This window comes from Camelus dromedarius, chromosome 6 (assembly GCF_036321535.1).
Source record: "Camelus dromedarius isolate mCamDro1 chromosome 6, mCamDro1.pat, whole genome shotgun sequence".
Taxonomy (NCBI): Eukaryota; Metazoa; Chordata; class Mammalia; order Artiodactyla; family Camelidae; genus Camelus; species Camelus dromedarius.
The window spans coordinates 46,331,688-46,352,144 of record NC_087441.1 but is presented as its reverse complement, the minus strand read 5'-3'; the positions used below and the strand labels follow the sequence as shown (position 1 = coordinate 46,352,144).

The 20,457-nt window shown below is 46.8% G+C and overlaps 1 protein-coding gene across 2 annotated transcripts in view; it reads right to left on the bottom strand.

The window, feature by feature from the left end:
- Positions 1–1,354: 1,354 nt before the first annotated feature.
- Positions 1,355–20,457, bottom strand: part of BEND3 (BEN domain containing 3) — a 29,820-nt gene continuing 10,717 nt past the window's right edge. The window contains exons 2-4 of one of the 2 annotated variants that reach the window (XM_031456107.2): positions 16,735–16,782; positions 16,049–16,248; positions 1,355–5,361 (exon numbers count right to left, since the gene is read on the bottom strand). In XM_031456107.2, coding sequence (XP_031311967.1) covers positions 3,115–5,361; positions 16,049–16,248; positions 16,735–16,771 — 2,484 coding nt within the window. In that variant the 5' untranslated portion in view covers positions 16,772–16,782 and the 3' untranslated portion in view covers positions 1,355–3,114. Of the gene's footprint in view, positions 5,362–10,373; positions 10,461–16,048; positions 16,249–16,734; positions 16,783–20,457 lie in introns of those variants that run through there. The other variant, XM_031456108.2, reaches the window with a different exon arrangement.

The following is a 20,457-nucleotide window of genomic DNA, read 5'->3' as shown; positions in this document are numbered from 1 at the left end:
GCAGGAACCCAAGTGGCCATTCTGTGGTGTGTCAAGCCAGTGACTCTTACCATTTAAACAGCTAATCCATTCACCACTAAGTAGATCCCATTGGTTGGTTGATGATTGCTGCTGATGTGGTGGCCCCTCCCCACAAACGTAAAAAGAAAGGAAGGTTGAGGCCAGCACTGAAGGGGGAGGGGCACACTAACACCCATGACACTGGACACTTTATTCCCTGTCAAACTTGTGTTGTCATGTAGACACAGCCAAAGTGAACTAAAGCAGGATTAGAACACTTAGTACATTCGTGACTATCTTCATACATTCTTTAAAAACTCACTAACAGAGAAAAAGGAGGGACGCTACCGCCTATTGTGACTTGCTATTTTACTTAACATCAGAATGTGTCTGTGCTACTTTAGTCCTCCGGATATGAGGTCAAAAAAAAAAAAATCTGAAAAAACAAACAAGTGAAAAAATCAAATTTAGACAGAGAGGGAGAAGGGGTTGTGCCAACAGATTTTATGGAAAACATTAAATTCTAAAAAAACATTTAGTATTTTGTACTTCTATTGCTTCATGTAAAAAAAAAACTGCCTCTGGAGCCCACCTGTATGGCTGGAGCGCTGAGGACACCACACAGACAGACACAGGACCCGCAGGCGTTTCCTGATGAGTCAGTCCAGAGAGACAAGAAACAGCTCAGAGTGTGTCCACCTCTTCACTGAAAGGGACTCTAAGAACTGGGGGGAAGAAGCCCTACACAGGAAAGGTATAAAAAAAATCACCAAAATATGGTTTCCAAAAACTGAACATGCTCTAGGTTATAAACAGACATATTTCATTCCTAGAACCTGTTGATTTCTCTACTGTGGGCAGACAGGATTTTTTTTATTATTATTATTATTAAATGATTGTGCTTCTGAAGTTGCAGGGTCACATTCCACTCTCCAGAAAGCAGAGCAATTTTCACATGGCTTGGAATCCTCTTGGATACATCCTAGAGACCAGAACAAATTCCACAGCACTCTCCCTCCAGCCGGGCTGGTGAGCGAGGGCCGCTGCCGTCTTTGGGTCGGGCGTGTGTGCGGGCGTGCGAGCGGGCATGCATCCGTGTGCTGGAGAGACTAAGGCATAGAGAAAGGCCCAGGTGAGGGGGAATTGAGTCTCTGGCTGCTCCAGTCCTCCTCCTTTCCAGGCACAAAGAGGTTGAGCTTGTTATTCATGTGGATTCCCTTCATCTCACTTCAATTTTAGTAAGAAATATATGTGTGGGCGTGTGGGTGGGTGGGTGGGAGAGTCATTAAGTCCCTGTGCATTTCTAAATTTCAATAATTTAGGTTCGCAGTTTCAAACAGAAATAATCTGTAAATGACATTTAAAAGCAAATTTACTAAAGTTAGATCAGCAACTTACATTGCTCAAAATCCTGTCATATAAAAAAAAGAAAAATGCCCACTGGGTGCAGGCAAGATTCCGTCATACAGCCACTGGAACTGAAGTCCTTATCTGTATAAAGAAAATTCACAGATTGTTTCTATTATTTCTGCATTTTAAGGTAGCAAAATATTAAGCCATTAGGTTATTAAATCTGTAACATTCCACCAGGGTTTTACAACTACCCTGTGTGATTCAATTCATTTTCCAGCTTTCTGGTATGCTATACTGTGTTTGGGTTAGACTGTTTCCTTTCCCTCTTAGGCACTGGCCCCCAAAGTCAGGTAGCTAAGTATTGTTTTTACATGAAGGACTTCACCGGGTGGGGAGTTTCCTGGTTGGAATCCCAGAGAGCATGCCGCTGGTGTGGAGCAGTGTGACCTTCCCAACCAGTGGGGAGAGCACAGGTGTCTCACCCCGAGGACAAGGGACTGGCCAGATGTAGGACAGCAGGACCTTCTAGGGGGCCCAAGGGGAAAGCTCTGAGTGGACCCTGGGAAGGGACAGGGGAGCCCCATTTGAGATGGCCTGTGTCCTTCCAAAACCAGGTATCCCCAAGAAGGCCCAAGGCCTGGGCCCACCCTGAGGAACAAGGATGTGTACTGACTGGAGGAGCTGACACTGAGGTGTGGTGAAGTCACCATACAGCTCCCAGAACCTGGGTTTTGTACAAATACACACATGGAAAGTAAACAGTTCATGATGAGCCCAAAGAGGCCCACCCTTAAATCAAACAAGTAGCCAAGTATCCACATGTATTGTTTTCCAAGGAAGTATGCCTGCCCCTCCAACCAGCATCCTCGTGTGGATACGAAAGTGGGCAGTGGAAAGACACAGCTCAAATGAAGACAAGGTGAACGTGTTTCCACGTCTATCTACATTCATATCATCATCATCATCCACATCATCATCATCCAGTGTTCTCGTCTACAGAGTGAGCACAGCATTCTACCGGCGCAGCAACGTGGGACAGGCCAGGCTGCCCCCTAAGCCCCTCCCTCGGCACCCAGTGGGAAGGAGAGTGGACTGACCATGGTCAGAAAGGACATCACCCTATTCCATCCCCTCTACTGCCATCCAAGAGGCATCTTGACTCTTCCAAAATCCAATGTAAAAGACAAGGTCAGTAAAATCCATCCCTATGCCACCTGAAGCTATCATTAGCCATCATGCATGAACATGGCACTTCTAAAAATTTCATATATTTGAAACCATTAAAAAAAAAAAAACCAGCAACTTAAGTCATCTTACAGTACTTCATCTCAAATATTTTAAAGATTTTTTTTTCTAACTAAAATGGCCTCCAGAGAGCCCAGTGATTTTCTAAAAAGGATTTCTTTTTAATTAAAAAAAAATTGATAAAAGTGGAAGATGTAAAACGTGGGAAGAGGAATAAGAGGGTTGCTCGATTTGCATTTGAAATTGTGAGGGGACTGGGACACTAATGCCAAGGAGAGGGAACCTTGACTCCTGAGGCCTCTCTGCTCTCATAGCTCGGCTCTCCCCAGACTCTGGCTGCACCACCAGAACACAGGGCAAAAGTCGTAAGTACCAGAGACCAAATGCGAGGCTTCTTTCTTGTGGCTGGCTGGGCGCTTACGTGTGCAAAGGTCGTAGGCCACTCCCACCGACATAAGGTGCGCAGCTGTGGACAGTCGTGAGCTCCGGCAGAAGGCTCAGTGCCCGCGGGGCCCATCACTTCTCCACCTTCTTGGCTTTCTTCAGGATGTCGCATTTCTTCCGGTTGGGGCGGCGGCACCGTTCATCGATGCTCGGGATACATTCGTAGTGCCACACCTCCTCCATCTTCTCCACCGGGTAGACAGCCTCCACGTAGTGGCGGATGAGCCTCAGCCGCGTGGGGTCCAGTTGCTTCTTGTTGCAGGCCCCGGAGTGGTTGTACTGCAGCCGCAGGTTCTCGGCGGTGAAGAGTTCGGGGAAGAGCCTGACGAGCAGCCGGGCGGCGAAGTTGCCCACGGAGAGGCTCTGCTGCACGATCTCGCGCACCTCCTTGTCCGACAGCAGGTACGGCGAAGGCACCGGGAAGTCAGGCGAGGGGACCACCAGCTCGTCCAGGGGGATCTTGCAGAAGTCCTTGCTGCTCCTTTCAGGTGGGAGAGGGGGCCCCTCAAATTCCTCCCGGAACCGCTCGGGGTTGATTGCATAGCTGGCCAGGTCCCTGCACTCAGGGCCCGGCACGTGGACCTTGCGCTGCTGCTGGTAGGAGCGCCTCTGCTCCGTGTCCCGGCGCCGGCAGCGCTCGTCCAGTTTGCCCACGAACTCGAGTGTCCAGACGCGGTCGTTTTTGGCCCGGGGGTACAGCAGCTGCACGTAGTGGCGGATGAGCTTGATGCGGGACGGGTCCAGCTGCTTCTTGCCCAGGGAGCCGCTGCAGTTGTATTGCTTGCGCAGGTTCTCGTGGGTGAAGAGCTCGGGGAACAGGTGCACGAGCAGGCGTGAGGCGAAGTTGCCGATGGACAGGCTGCTCTCGTAGATGCTGCGCAGCTGCTCCTTGCTGAGCAGGCAATCGGCGCCGGGCACTTCAAAGTCGGGCTGCGGGATCTCCAGCTTGTCGAAGTCGATGGGCACCAGCCAGATCTTCTTGGACCGCCGGCCGGGTCGTTCGCCCTCGAAACTGTCTTCCACCTTGACCACGGAGATGTCGTCAGGCAGGCTGGAGGAGTCGTAGCAGTCGTCCCGCGGGGGCTCGCCCTCGCTGCCCGCGTCCAGCCCCAGGCCCTCCAGCTCGTCGTTGATGCGCTGGGCGCACTGCTGCAGCCAGGCCTCCTCCTCCTGCATGTCGGGGAAGTAGATCTCCGTGTAGTTGCGGATGATCTGCAGCCTCTGCGGGTCCAGCTCCTGCTTGCCGCCATCCCCGTAGCAGCTGTACTGCTCGCCCAGCTTCCGGTGGTCGAAGAGCTCGGGGAAGAGCCGGTGGAGAAGGAAGACAGCAAATTCGCCAGGTGATGAGGCTTCGTCCAGGAACTCGGTGAGGTCTTGGGTGTCCACCACGTGGTCAGAGGCGATGGTGCTGCTCCGGTCCAGGGACAGGGCCTCCTCCTGGTCTTTGTTGTCTAGGAAGTGGCTAGTGTCCACCTGTTCGGCCTCAAAGAAGCCGGTGACCTGGCCGCTGGGCTGGCTGTCTTCCATTTCCCGCTGGGCCCAGAAGCGACTGAAGAAGTCATTCAGCTGGGGCAGGCACTCCGCCTGCCACACGGCTGTGTCCTTCACCGACGGGTAGTACACCTCCACATAGTTGCGGATGAGCTGCAGGTGCAGCGACTCCAGCTTCCGCTTAGCTGCGAAGCCGCAGGCACTGCACCCCCGGGAGAAGTCCACGTCGCTGAAGAGCTCGGGGAAGAGCTGCACCAGCAGGCGGCAGGCCAGGTCGCCGCCTGACAGGCTCTGGTCCACAATCTGCTTGAGCTCGGCCGCTGTGAGCTGGTACTCGGGCGGCGGCTGGAACTTGGCCACCATCTCGGTGGGGCTCACCTGCTTTTTGATGCGGCTCACCTCCAGGGACAGCAGGTCCACCTTGCTGTGCAGCTGCGACATGTTGGAGGAGAGCGTGTTGAGCATGTAGAACATCTTCTGGATGAGAAAGTAGATGTTGGGGTCACCGTCAGTGGCCGCTGCGGCACTGCCACAGTCCCGCTTCTGTGGCTCGTTCAGGAGCCGCAGCGGTGACGGGCTGTTGCTGGGGTTCGCCTTCTCGAAGAGCTCGTACGTGTTGAGCACATCGCCCGCGGGAGGGTTCTTCTTCTCCATGATCTTGTGCGAGATGCCGTACAGAGGCTTCTTGTAGGAGGGCGTGGTCACGTCACTGCCAGGCTCCTCCTCCCCGGGCCAGCCGGAGCTCAAGTTCTTGCCTCTGCCAGCTTGCTCCCCGTTACCCTGGCAGGGCGAGCTGTTCTCCCGGTTCCGCATACCTGCTAGGAGCGCCTGGAAAACAAAAAGTGCATTAGGTGAGTGTTCTGATTTACTGTACTAGACACGGGTTTGTGTCACCACACACAGAGGGGCCAAGGTCAATCTTGAGAGCATGTGAGAAAGTGCCTGCCTTACCCTGGAATCACTCTGCCAGTCTAGGAATGTATCACTAACACAAGCCTGCATCCCAGTGCCAAACCTGCTCACTCTCCCTACTTCCTGAGAGGCTCATGCCCTACCCGAAGGCTTCCCATTCCTGTAGGACACCAGCCTGGACTTCTGGTCTACAGGGCCTGGCAGGAGACAAGGACAGAAGCTGGTAAAGCTGGGAGAGCCCTGTGAAGGATGGGAGAAAGGGCTCAGGAACACAAGAGGCTACTGTGGCGGCCCGGCCATCCACAGGCCACCTCACTGATAGGAAGGATTCCTGCCTAGGACAGTTCTAGAAAGCAGCAGCGTGTTCTCCAGTCTGCAGCCTCCAGGAGAGCAGATGTCTCCACTCTGGACAGCTCCCGAGATGCACAGCGTTTAGCACGGAAGAACTGGGGTCTAAAGAGCACCAGACTGATGCTAGCTCTACCACTGCCTGGAGTGGCGTCTTATCTAAGACTGGAAAAGAGCTAGCCCAGAACTCCCCTGAGCTTACAGAACTGCGGGTTCTGTGAGGTGATGGTGCCTCCCACGTTTCTAAGTCTCAGTCTCCTTGTTGGTTCAGCAGCCTTTTTCAATCAGAAAGCCATAAGAGTATGAAGCTCCATGTCCTAAAGCATCCCTTGTATGTAATGAATTAATACCTCTCCTATGTGGCTAGACGGGTACTTGCTACATACTATCCAGCCTTACTCAACAGACGACAGTGAGAGAATTAAGCCCGACCAAAAGTGGTTTCAGGGATTATTTCCTCATCTCGCCCAAGGCTAGCACACTCTGTGGATCCACTCTTGCTGAACTCCCATGGCAAGTTCAAAAGACTCCAAAGCTTGAGTCCAAGCCCTGGAAGGCAGTTGATCTGACTATTTGAAAACTCAGAGTACTCACTGCTTTCATTGGTGGTTTTCCCTATTGTCAGGCCCTGGACAGTTTAACAGGCTCATTTACATATACATGACAACTGATTTTCAACACAGGTTCAAAGGCAATTCAGTGGAGAAAGGCTAATCTCTTTAACAAATGATGCTGGAACAATTGGACATACATATGAAAAAAAAAAAAAAGAAAAAAAATAGCCTTTCATCCCGTGTATAGCATATAAAAATGAACTAAAATTGGATCATGGATGTAAAAATAAAAACTAACTTAAAATTCTAACACTTACAGAAGAAAACATAAGAGCAATCATTTATGATCTTGTTTTATGCAAGTATTTCTCATATAAAATACTGTAAGCATGATCCGTAAGAGAACAAATTGATAAACTGGACTTCATCAAAATTTAAAACTTCTTTAAAAGAATGAAAAACAAGCCCAAGAGGAAGAAAATACTGGAAAATCATTTATCTGATAAAGGACCTGAATCTAGAATACATGAAGAACTCTCAGCTCAATAATGACATACAATGATTTCAGCAGCTATTTCAAAGAAGACATATAAATGGCAGTTAAGCATATAAAAAGATACTTAGTAACATGCACATTAAAACATTGAGATACCACATCACCCCACTAGAATGGGTGTAATTAAAAAGACAGAATACTTAGTGCTGGAGATGACAGGAAGGAACTAGAACTCTCATACACCGCTCTGGTGGATATAAAATGGTATAACCACTTTGAAAAATGGTTGGTATTTCTTTAAAAAGTTCAACATATATGAGACCATATGATCTGGTCTTCCATTCCTAGGTACTTATTTACCAAGCAATATAAAAGCACATGATCATACAGAAACTTGTATGCAGATATTCATGACAGCTGTGTTTGTAAATAGCCCAAAACTGGAAACAACCCAGATTTTTATCAACAAGTACATAGATATGCTGTGTTATACTCATGCAATGGAACACAACTCAGCAATAGAGCTGACAGACATGGTACTCGTGGTGAATCTCAAAATAATTAAGCTGAGTGAAAAAAAATCAGACAAAAGAAGCCAGACTTTATACTAGAAAATGCAAACTTATCTAACAGAAAGCAGAGTAGCAGTTACCTGGAGATGGGACACAAGGAAACTTTCATGGTAGTAGATGATGGATATGTTTCTCATTCTGACTGTGGCGTGGTTTCACCAGTATAAACGTCAAAACGTTTCAAATGGTATGCTTTAAGTTTTTTTTGTTGTGCTTTTTGGGGGTGGGGAGTAATTAGGTTTATTTACTTATTCATTTATTTATTTAATGGAGGTACTGGAGATCAAACCCAGGACTTTGTGCATGCTAAGCACGCACTCTACCACTGAGCCATACCCTCCCCCCATCAAACGGTACACTTAAAATATGTGCTATTCATTATATTTCAGTCATAAATCTGTTTTTGATAAATGTTGAATTTGACCCCAAAACGTACTAGAATATACTTTTGAGGGCCTAATTAAGCAGAAGACCTAGATGGTGAGCACTGCTGGGTGTCAGGGCAGCAGGCAGGGCTGAAGCACAGAGCATATACTTCCCTAGTCATGCACGTGCCTCGGGCAACTAGAAAATGACAGGAACAAAGTGCATCCTTAGGATGCTTCCCTGCCTGGGGAGAAATAAGGTTGGCATAGCCTGGCCTAGCCCAGTGCTTTTGAAGTCTAATATCCATATGAATTGCTTGGGCTTTAGTTAGAATACAGATTCTGATTCCTGGCTCTGCATTTCTAACAAGCTGTTGGGCCTCTCTGGGTGGCCAGGGCCTGGAAGACAGAGTCTGCCCTCAGTTTATCTCATCCAGGCAGATTCAGGATCATTTGTAAGCATTCTGATAACTAATGCCAAGCACAATAGTACATGAGGTGCTTTTCTCTTGCAGCCTAAAAAAATGCAGGGAAGAAGAGACAATCTCAAGGGGCTGGAGTTGCAACAGCAGGTTAGCAACATGTAGGCCCAGGGTGGAAAGAAACCATGAGGTCTTATAAACATATGAAACTTTGATCCTTCTGAACATCCCACATGTTATGGTTCATTTAAATTAATGAATTACCTCCTGGACCCTCTCTTTTAGATAACAGAATCACTGGACTCATATTAGACAAAGGTTAATTTTTCTCTTGCATCTCTGTTGACAACAACCATGCAAAAGAACTGCTACTTTATACTCTCAGGAACCTGAAGATAAAGGAATTCTTTTAGGTGTTTTAATTATCCCACAGAGGTAGCCAATACTTTCTTCAGGGTTTGTTTGTATAAGCTGATGATAAGTCAGAGGCCCCTGTCCCTCCTACCCCCAACCCCTCCACCCCTGCCCAAAACCTTCCCATGAGCAAAGGACCAGAGGCATGCTGGGCTAGGGGGAGCCTGCCACCAGCCCCTCTCTCTCATGGGGTCTCCTCACCGAGCTGCCCCATCCTCATCACGCTGCATGATGTATGGGACCAGGTCATTCCTGAGTCTACCCCTAGTGTCTTGCAAAGTGCCTGGGACACAGAAGAGCTCAACGAATGTTTGTTAAGCAAGGTGTCTACTACTCTCAAATATATGCTTAGGAAAAAGAAGCTGTTCAGAGAGGCCACTGGCTTTATGAATAACACAACTGTAGATAGGCAGAAAGGAGTGGATAGGTCCTCTGTGTGACTTTTCGTGCCTCCACTTCCTGTGTGTAACTCCGGGATATACAATGGGACCTGTCTCACAGGGCAGCTGTGAGGACCTACTGAGATAATGTATGTGAAGTGCTGAGCTGGTGTCTGAATCACAGTAAGTCCTTAAATATTTACTGTTACAGTATGATTATTATTGTTATTACTTTCAATACTTTATTTACTTACTTATTTTGGTTTTTTGCTTGTTTGGGGGGAGGTAATCAGCTTTATTTATTTACTTATTCATTTTAGAGGAGGTACTGGGGATTGAACCTAGGACCTCATACATGCTAAGCATGTGCTCTACCACTGAGCTATACCCTCCCCACCCAGTATGATTATTATTAAACAATGCTCTTCCCAAGCCAGAGCAGTGAGAATACCATGGGCCTTTTATCGAATTAGTTGTAATGATTACTCTCAATCAGTAAATAAGAGGAGAACTTTCCCACAGCATGGCAGGGAAAGCCAGTCACAGGAAGGCATTTTTGGAGGTCTGTCTGCCCTATAGGCTGGGGCTGGGAGGAGTACAGGAAGGACAGCTGAGCTAAAGGGGGGTTTCAAGCTCTTGTCAGTTCTTCAGTTCTGCTATCTGGCAGAAAACAAGAGGATAATTTTTAAAAGGAAGGAATAAAGGAAAGAGAAACTACATACACACACATCCGAAACTTGGAGAAAGGAAGGGATGGAGATGGTTGAAAATCTTTACCCCTGATGTAGCAGTTTGGAATTGTGGATCATCATGTGGACTGTTAGTAAATGATAATATTGATTTGATGGGTGAAGACCAGCATGTAAGAAAGAGGGAGAGAAGGAGGAAGTATGAATGATAAGAGAGACAGAAAGAAAGGAAAAAAAGAAAACAGAACAGAAAATATCAGAGGGCACTGCACACAGTAAGTAAATTCAAGTTCTGTTCTGTTTCCCTGTCTATATATTTACATACAAATCCATACATGTGAACCGTACGGCTCTGTAAGATGTATTTATAACTGTGGGTCACTGTTGAAAAGCATTGCCCCAATAAATTCAAATTGTCTTACCTGCTAATTCCTAGACTGTAAATTAGATTTTTAGCAGCTTACTCACCTTAAATTCTATTACACCAAAATAATTTTGGAGGTCCTATGGTCATGAGATTTCCATGAGGTTTTACCAACATAGAAATTTGAACGTGTAATGCCAATCATTTAAAAAGCCATACACATTACAACTGATTTTAGAAAAGGGGCAAAGGCATTTTAACAAGCAGTTCCACTAATACATTTAAAACAAGATTCTGCGCAGAGAGAGATGACCAGAAACTCACATTCCACGCAGCTGGAGTACACGTTCTTGGGGGCGGGGGGATCTGCCCTCATGAACACCCAGCGTAGAGAATAAGCACAGGAACAAGTCTCTGGGTGAACTGTGTGAACAAAACGAACAGAAGTCCTTTGACTCCCCACATTCCTACAGCAGGCGGAGGCCAGAGTATGGAAATCCCCCCTATAACTCTCACTATTCAGCCTCATTAATAAAAATGTTTGTTTCTACCAAGCATGTTAGAAACACTGCCATCAATAGAAACATTTCTGGCTAACTTGCTTGAATAAAAAATTAACCTAGAGTCCCAGCAGAGGGCAACATTCCTCACTCCCAGAGACCTTGGATCCACAATTCAACACAAAACATGACACAAGCACCAAGACAAGAGAAGGTTCTTCGATATCCCCACACTGGTGTCCTGTCAACTTAGTGCTCCAATTAACTCCACAAATGCTGCCAAGGTGACGATGGGCTGGCTGCATTTGCTGCTGCTGATAAAATCTCTGCTCAGCTGTCTAGGAGTATCAAGAAATCTTTAAATCTGTGCTACTTGGCAGTGGTGTCTGGCTGACACCATTCCCGATTCTCCGAGGCTCATCTTCCAACCATATGGGAACTCTGCAGCACAGCTCAGGCTCTGCACTGCCAGCATCTACCCTGGATCTGATCCGCGCATTGCGTTCTACCACCAGCACCCTTAGACTCAAGAGGGAATGCCCAAATCTCTCGGCTGGAAAATCTGATCAGAAAGAGGTTGACGGAGAGTTTAAAGTGAGGGCCCAGTCGACTATTGAGGGGCGATTCCATGTGTCTGTGCCCAGCGACATCTTAGGGACTGAGATGCCGTGGAGATGCTCCAGGCACTGAACATCTTCCCCAGGACTCGAAATCCAAGAGCAGTCATTGAATTCAGTTCAGCAAATGATGAGTGGCTACATGGTGCCCAGAGAGTCAGCAAACTGGAACACCAAGGAAGCAGCATGCCTTCAGAGGAGTGAGGAGTTCAGAATTAATGTGGCATCAAGGGCAGAGCATGAGGAAGGGCCCCTAGGGGGCTGGCATCACCACCCACCTCCAAATAATTGAGGCAGGGGTGATGCTTTACCTTTTTCATTTTCAAAAGAATGTTTGACTTCATTATTGTCATCATTAAATGACCAGATGTAGTCTGCAAGCAGGAATGGAAGAGCTCTCAACCACAGAGCCAGTAAACAAGTATTACTGAGATTACCGAGTGCCTGACAGGCACTGTGCAAGGTCCTGGGGACACAGGGAACAAGCCAGTCTCTGCCTTCATGGCTTTTATCCTTTGGGTCATCCTCATACTGCTGAGTGCGTGGTGAGGATGGAGAATGCACTATTGTGCCTGAAAAAAATTAGCAGCTGGGGAGATAAAGCAACTCTAGTGTAGGGAGAAGAGAAAGAGCAGAGAGATGGCAAAATAGCAGGGCAGGGCATCCTCAAAGGCTCCTCACTGCATCTTACAAATACCCCACAGCGCTCAGAGCCACCAGTGTTTAAGTGCACAGTTCCAAATCGAGCAGGCTTGGTAGTGCTGGCTTCTTCGCACCTTGTTGAAATGGGGACGGCCACAGTACCTATCTGCTGGGGTTGTGGAAATGACTGCGACTCTCCAGCTGGTACCAGTTATTGACACTCAGGAGGTGTTCGGCCCGTTTGCACTGAGTGAATGAGATGGCATTTCCATTCTCCAATTGAAAAACAAACCACAGTGACACTTCAGGATTAAAAACAAATAAAGAAACAAAGAACTCTGCGAGAACAAAGCTAACTTCTGCCTGGCATAGGGCTCTTGAATATCACCCCCACTTCCGTGGACAAAAAGATGATTAGCAATAAAAACGCTGGCTACTCACCTCCCACATCTGCTGTATTTGGCTATGAAGCCTTTCCCAGTGGAGGTGCCAAGTAAGCCTTTATACAGCCTTTTTGTTAGATTTTTTTTGAGGGAGGTTTTATTTTTCTTCTCAGCACTGACCTAAATGTCACTCATAAACAAGCCGTCAGCACCGATAGGAGTCTGAATGTGCCGTATCTTTAGCATCAGGGCCACCGCTCAAATCCTCCCTGCTTCCCCCTCATGTCTTTTCCCTGGGGTCAAGGGAGATGTTTGAAAGGGGTTGGAATCTAGGGTGCTGGGCCCTGGAGTGTCCTAGAGGGTGTCAGCTGGCCTCTCTTGGCAATTCCATGTCATTTTCCTCCTGATAAATGTGGAGGGAGACAGCTGACCGACCACAGGGGTGGGATTTGGAGACAGGAGTTGAGGAGCAGTAAACATTCCTGGAGGCTGACCCAGGGCGGCCCTGGGCTGGGCTCCTTCCAAGGGTCATCTCAGTGAGCTATCCAAGAACCCAATGTCAGGAGTGGGGTCAGCTGGCATCACCATGGAGGAACCTGAATCTGGGAGGTCACGTCACAGGCCAAAGGCCTCACAGTGAACTCTCTTTCACTGGAGCCCAGTCTCCGCTCATTCTGGAACTGATCAGTTCTCTGAGCTGGATCAGAGGAGGTGAGGCTCACCTCCAGGGTGGGGAGCAGGGAGCTGTGTGTTCCCAGTCCTCCTGACCTCACACCACGAACGAGGCTGCCCTACTGGCATCCTGGCACTGGATTTTAACATATGCTTTGTTTGAGTTTGCTCTTCTGTCTGGGGGAGATATGAGATATTAATTCTCTCATCACTGGCATACAGATCAAATGAAACAAGAAAAGGAGTGGGGCTAGTTGTCAAGCAGGCAGTCAAGAGCTGTTAACATACCTCTTTCCCCCTCTTCGTGGTTACTGCTCTTTTCGCCTCCCATTCTTCCATCTCACGCTGTGATGACAGTGCTTAAGAGTCATCTACACTTGCTGCTTCTACCACCCCCCCGAGACCCCCACCAACACATATGTAAGGATCAGAGAAAACGCAGGGGGAGGATAAAGGACTATCCACTCTGAATTAGGACTATTACCATTTTGAAAAATCAACAGATGCTGTAATTTCAGAAAACTGATAGCCTGTTCTAAAATCCCCAGGGTTCTGAGGCTACTGATTTACTGACACATCAATTTACACAAACTTTTCAAAGGAAACGCTGCCCTGACTTCACAGGACACCTTTCTACAAGGAGCTTGAGAATTTCAGAAGGTTTACACTTACATATATCCTTTTTACAGAACAGGATGGGGAGCAGGCATACCAACCTCACTTTATCTATGCTAAGGGAGATGAACAAAGCTGGTAACACACCCAAAATAAAATCCAGGCCTTAACACGTCATTTCCACTCCAAAATCTGGTGGGTCAGAACTGCCTGCTGTATTCAATCCATTGAAAAGTAAACATAGGTGACCAGTTAGAATATGTAAATTAGACAAGTCATATTAGAAATACTCAAATGTATACTGGTTCCCTTTTCTCCAAACATGTCAGAATTCCTGGATGATGCCTGAAGCTCTGGCCAGACAAAGCTGTTGCTTCACCAGATCCAGAAGAGCATCTGCTACCTTCACATCACTCCTGTGATGCTCAGAGAAATCGCTCCACCATGAGCCTCAGTGGTACTCCACCCAATGGAGAACCTTTCCTGATTTGCTTCACACACTGAAGGATTCAACTAAAATACAAATCCTAAGAACCTTGTCCTTCCCCTTCTGCCCCCAGAATATGAAGATACTCCCATCCCTACGATGCCACGACAACAAAAATGTATTGGCTGAAAAGATGAGGAGCGACACGGTTTGTGCAACGAGGCAATGGGGTGACTTCGGGCTGTCCACAAAGGCCACGGACCAGCCTACACGTGGTCAGAATTCCTTCTTGATACAAGAGCTGGTTGTTCCTTGCTGTGGTCAACTGCTTACAGAAATGGCCACCACAGTTCCGCTGTCCTTGTGTGGAAGCCTCTTTGCAGTGTGACTTTGTTACTTCCGCCCTCGGGAGGTGGCATCTATTTTTTCACCCCTTGATCTGGGTTTGGCTACATGACCTGCTTTGACTAGTGGGCTATGAGCAAATGTGATGTGCGCAAAGGCGTGAAAAGTGTTTGCTCCCCAGAGTCTGCCCTCTTCGCTCTGAGGAACTCTTCCAGGCATGTGAACAAGCCTGGACTGGCCTCCTCCTCACAGACACTGAGGAAGTGCTAAAAGGGAAGATGGAGTCACCCCACCAGCCCAGGTGAGCCCGGATACGGGAGTGAGGTCCTCCCTGACCACCCGGCCCCAACCACATCAGGCCAAACCAGAGCAACCACCAGCTGACTCACAGAACGATGAATAAGTAAAATGGTGCCTGTTATAAGCTGCTAAGTTTGGGGATGGTTTGTCACTCTGCAAAAGTGAACCAATACACTCTACTTTCTGTGCCATTTCTTGAACTCAGGCTTCACTTGCAAACGTGAAGGAGTCTGCAGAATTGATCATAAGCAGAAATGTAATGTGACACATAGAAGAAAATGTTTTCCGGAGTCCCTCTGGAACATAACATGGCGCTCCTCCAGCTTCCCTCCAGCTTCCCAGCACTTTCAGAATAACCTTGAGAAGCCGAACCCACAGAACCACTCACAGAAGGGCACAAGGTTTAGGGATATGCATGTCCCTGTGGCACTATTTGTAACAGCATAAAAGTGGAAAATACCTATATACCAATCATTAGTGTAAAGGATAATAAATGATAGTTTAAAATATAACATTAAAAAAAAAAGGCAAGTGGGTCAAAGTTTTTGAAACAAGCAATTGCACTAACCATTTTGCAACTTCACTGGCCACAGGGGGCATCTCCCCAGGTGGGATTCTGAGTTTTCATATGCAAGCATGACTTACTTTGTTGGAAACTGCCATCCACACTTGAAACTTCCCCAGAGTCACAAGGTGTACAGCTGGTTTAGGCAGCCAGAATCAAGGATGAGAGAGAGAGGTTCGGTCAGAGAACTTGGGAAAATGTTCTTCTGTGAGTTTAAGATGTGATCTGCTGGTCTCTGGGAGGCTCTGCTGACCAGGCCTCCCGGGCCAGACACTTCATCTCCCAAACTCCTCTCTCTCCTCAGTCTTAACTGTTCTGTGTGCCTGTCTTGTCTCCTATCCGGACTGCAGGCTGCTAGAGGGACCACCATGTCCAGTTCTATTTTCTCTCTCTCAGAATTTAGCAAAGTTCAATAAAGCCAGCAGGTGATAAAGAAATAAAGTAAATTCATAACATAGGTAGGTTAGTGATAACAGGCATGTTATAAAATAATCTCTTTACAAAAAGATTCACTGAACAGGCTCCCCTAATAGACAGAAAAGGTGGATTTGATTTAGGAAAAGACCTGCTAATCCTGACCTTCTCCAGGAGTCCCTGTAACGTGTGCACCATGTGACATGTGGTAAGCTCTCATTAATAGTCCTTGCTATCAACAAGTGCCTGCCTTCCCTGTGTAGCAAAGCAAAACGAAGACCTTAAAAGCAGCTGCATGGGGAAGACTCCCCTCACCCTAACAATGAATTCAGACACAGACAACAATTCCAGTTAAAGACACCTTCTAGAAAACTTAAGCCAGAGATGGGATAGCTGAAATGCAAGCTTCTCATGCCCAGTGATTTCGTAGCTGCCCGCGTGCCCCCCGAGGAGAGAGATTCTGCGTCTCATCAGAGAGTTAAGAGCCCAAGCAAACTGTAGAAGGGGCTGCGCCCTCACCTCGGGAATCAGCCGCCGCCTCTTCACGCTCGGGACGGAGTCTGGCGGGCCATCGCCACCTGGTTGCTTTCTCTTGCTGGAGTCCTGGAGGGCAGTGAAGACGTCCAGAGGGTGCTTCTCAGAGGATCTGGAATTCACAGAGCAGTCCAGGGCAGCATCTTCGGCCTCTGTCTCCACTTTCACAATGTTATTCTTTAGAACTGCGGCAGAGAAGAAATAGGGCTCAGTGGGGAGACCGCGGGACAGCACCAAGATGCAAGGTCCCCTGAGCGGCAGGTTGTATATGGGCTGCCCTTGGGATACTCTCACTCAGACAACAATGTCTGAGTAACAATCACAATAAAACTGGCCTTCTAACCAAGCAATTTGTCACCACATTAGTGCTATACAATGAAACCATGTTCCAAGAACATTATGTTCAAAACAGGTTTTAAAGTCTTCTCTTGGGGGAACAAGGGGAGTTAGAGGGAGAGAAACAGTACTCTTTTAGATGATGCTTTTAAAAAAGTAATTCTGGAAAGATGCTTAAGATACAACAGGTATATGAGTGGAGGGGGATGGGAACTGGGGTGGGAGGAGAATTTTCTGACATTTTTCATCATGTATCTCTTAATATTTTTAAACCATGTGAATGTATGACCTAATAAAAATATTAAGTTAAAATATTTTAAAAGAGGCTTTTTTACCTTCTTCTACATCTTCACTGAATTCAGTTGCATTCATCTTCTGTTCCACTAAATGAAAAGACAAAGATGAAGTCTTGATTTATTGTTTATTCCTTAATTTTCCCAATCCATGAGAAATTCCCTTACCCTCCCAACCCTGGCAATAGAAGGTTAAGCCAATACTGCTCTGCAACATCAAGGAAAACTGTAATCCTCTTACTCTTGTTTTTGCAGTTGCTCAGAAGCAGCCAGGCCTCCTGTATGCCTGCTAGGAGCGCTTCTCTAAGACTTTATATGGGCAGAACACATCTTAAAGCATCAACTGAGAGCCACTTACAGAACAAGGGGAACATATTTCAGAAAATCAAGTCTTAAAAAAGACCCCATAGTTTGGATGATTTGTTAGTCCCTGAGTTATAAATTCTAGCCACAAAATGAAAAGGCTGACTACAGATAGAGGCTGTGGACCCTGTGGACCCGAGCTGAGGTGTTAGGACTCCAGTAGGTCTGAAAAGACTTGTGCTGTCCATGATGCAGCTACCAGTCACATGTGGCTCCCAAGGACTCAGAACGTGGCCAATCCAAATGGAGATGTACTGTAAGATGCTGGATTTCAAAGACTCAGCATAGCAAAGAGAATGTAAAATATCTCATTAACAACTTTTATACTGATTATGTGTTAAAATGATAATATTTCAGGCTTATTGGGTTAAGTAAAATATTAAAATTAATTTCACCTTTTTAAAATGTGGCTACTAGAAAATATAAAATTACATATGTAGCTTGCATTGTATTTTTATTGGATGGTGCTAGTCTAGCCCTTCATTTAGAAGCAAGGAAGAGAAAGAGGTCCTGTGGATTCTCAAAGCTTCCAACCTCCATAAAATATGGTCCACACCACTCTTGTTACTGATGAGGGAATGAGGCAGGAGGGGATGGGGGTGCCCTGTATGGGCTACAAGGTCTGGTACAGAGCTATCCCTGACTCCCATCAACCCAACTGAAATGAAACCGGCTCCATGATTAAAAGCACCATTACATCTTTGAGATTTCCCAAATTGCATAACAGTGTGTCCATAAATAGATTACAGCATAAAGGAGGCTGTAACATTGGAAAAGACTACACATGACAGCCTTTACTGTTGACAATGATGAGTTGTGGTTCCCACAACTGGTGAAGCTGCCTACAGACACTGAGTGCCCATTCTGGTTAAGGGTCAGAGGAAAGCAGGCTATAGGCAGAGGGATGTCACCTATGATGTTCAGTAAACCATTCATCGAGCAGGCATGGAATAGTGTGTGGTCCCCTGTTTTAGATGGCTGAATGGGGAAGAGGGCTAGAGTATCTGGGTGATCTATGCACAGGATAACAACTTCAAAACTAATACAGCAACAGGGTGCTGTGATGTGCGGCACTGTCCTCTGTGGTCAGAATAAATTCATGACAGCCACAATTCTTTTCATCCTTGATAACTAATTTTCAAAGGAATGGATAAGGAAATTTAGGATTCATTTGAAACTGAAATGACACAAATTAATTCCTACTTACTAAACTTATCTTCTATCTGAAAAATATAAAATGCAGGTGAGACTGAGGGAAAATTACCAACAAATCAATTTTAAGGGTCCAAGAACCATTTTACCAGAAGTGAATTTTAGCAAAGACAATTTCCATTGTATTCCAAGGAAATAAACTTCGTGTTTGATAACATCACCCGACCTGAGTGTCTCTGCGGAGAATGAGGCACAGGCAGGAAGGTGGGCATCAGTACTCTTTTCAGACAAGGTTGGCCAATGCCGGGCAGAAACTCAGGCCTGATTCCCAGCGCAGTCAGGGACCGTCTGAAGGAAAAGCACTGGAGTCTTCACCCGGGTGAACGCTCAAGCTCCCCACCTGCCCTGGGAGGCCCTGCTGCGTGGGCACACCACCTATCCCCTCAAGTCAAGGGCAGACGTGAGAAGAAGCAGAACAGCTGAGAAGGAATAAGTGCAGGGTTGCTGGAGAGGGAAGTATAGTGTACAAATTACATTCTGGAGAGAAAAGCTGGGAAAGGGAGATGACGGATGGTTTATTGGGGGGGGGGAGGTCACAATAAGAGAAAAACCACAAAGACTTTGGCTAAATAGAAAGCATTAAAAGGATGAGCAAATCCTAGAAAAACAGAGGAGTCAATGAGAAAATACAGCACAGAACCACAAGCGCTGAGCGAGGATGCCATGGTTCTCCAATATTCCACTACAGGAAGGAGGTCCGCGGAGTGCAGTGCGCAGGCGCGGAGGCGCAGGCAGGTGCCGGGTGGAGCCTCTGCCCGGAATGTGCTCCGAGGGAGGCGTTTGCTTGCTGAACCACCACCATGTGACACTAGAGCAGGCAATTTAGCACCTGAATTCCAGGCTCCCTCTGAACCTTGTGTCAGAAAAATGATGAAGGAAGAGCACACACCTGAGCCACCTGCGGTGGGAGAAAGGCCAGAGGGGCTGAGCAGGCTTAGGGGGTGCAGTGGAAAGAAAGGGTGGCCAGCTTCCCGGGCATTCAGGACGCCCAGAGTGCATCTGCTTTGGAAAACATTTCCGTATTCATTTATAGACCAGTGACAGATGCTAGATTAGCACAGAAGTAACTCAGAACGTAGTGTGGCGGGCCACTTCTCTCCTAGCCAGCAAAGAAGCCACACTTTTTGGGAAGCTGGGGAATTTCTCATTTGCAAGGCCTGGAAAACCAAGTGCATCTGGCTCGAGTGGTGGAGAGAGAGGCAAGCAGTCCTCATTAACACCTGCAGCCTGTGAACCTGGGGCTAGGCGCTGACTGGACACTTAGTGTATGCCTCCATGTCACCCTGAGCTATTTCAATCCCACTTTTACCGGTAAAAAACAAGGGGGTGCACCTTAAATAGGTACAATTTGTATTTGTCAATTATACCTCAAATGACAAGTCAGAAAAATTATATTTTCTATTCAGGTAAAATATCTGAATATTGGAAGTGGGAGGAAGGGGACAGGGGGCAGCTATTTGCCCCAGCATCACACAGCTATTAGATGGCAGAACTAGGATTCAAACCAAGTCTGTATGTATCTCAGGTCAGCCACCAGGAGAGGGAATTACAGAATCCTCATTCTTCTGTTAAGGCTCCTCTGATGAACGCAGGGGCCAGTTTCCAGCCTTGGGTCTCTCTGTCCAACAGCAGCCGAACTCTTCTTTTCTTTTCTTTTCTTTTCTTTTCTTTCTCTCTTTCCTTCCTTCTTTCTCTTTCTTTCCTTTCTTTCTTAACATTTTTTATTGAGTTATAATCATTTTACAATGTTGTGTCAAATTCCAGCGTAGAGCACAATTTTTCAGTTATACATGAACATATATACATATTCATTGTCACATTTTTTCTCTGTGAGCTACCATAAGATCTTGTATATATTTCCCTGTGCTATACAGTATAATCTTGTTTATCTATTCTGCATTTTGAAATCCCAGTCTGTCCTGAACTCTCCTTTCATCTCCTTGTCACTACCAGGAAAACTAGTCTGCTCCATGCTTATACAGACTCCCTCACAATACATTCCTCCCTCTTTTAAGCAGAAAGGGAATCGATCAAAGAACATTAAGTGACTAACAGGCTCTCCAGAACCTAAAAACCAATCATGAGAACTACAGAAATTCAATGAATCTACTGAAATCTCCACTGCCCCCAGGCTTTGGACCACTGAACTGGGGGAGATGACACATATAGCCCTAATACTGGCAACTAGAT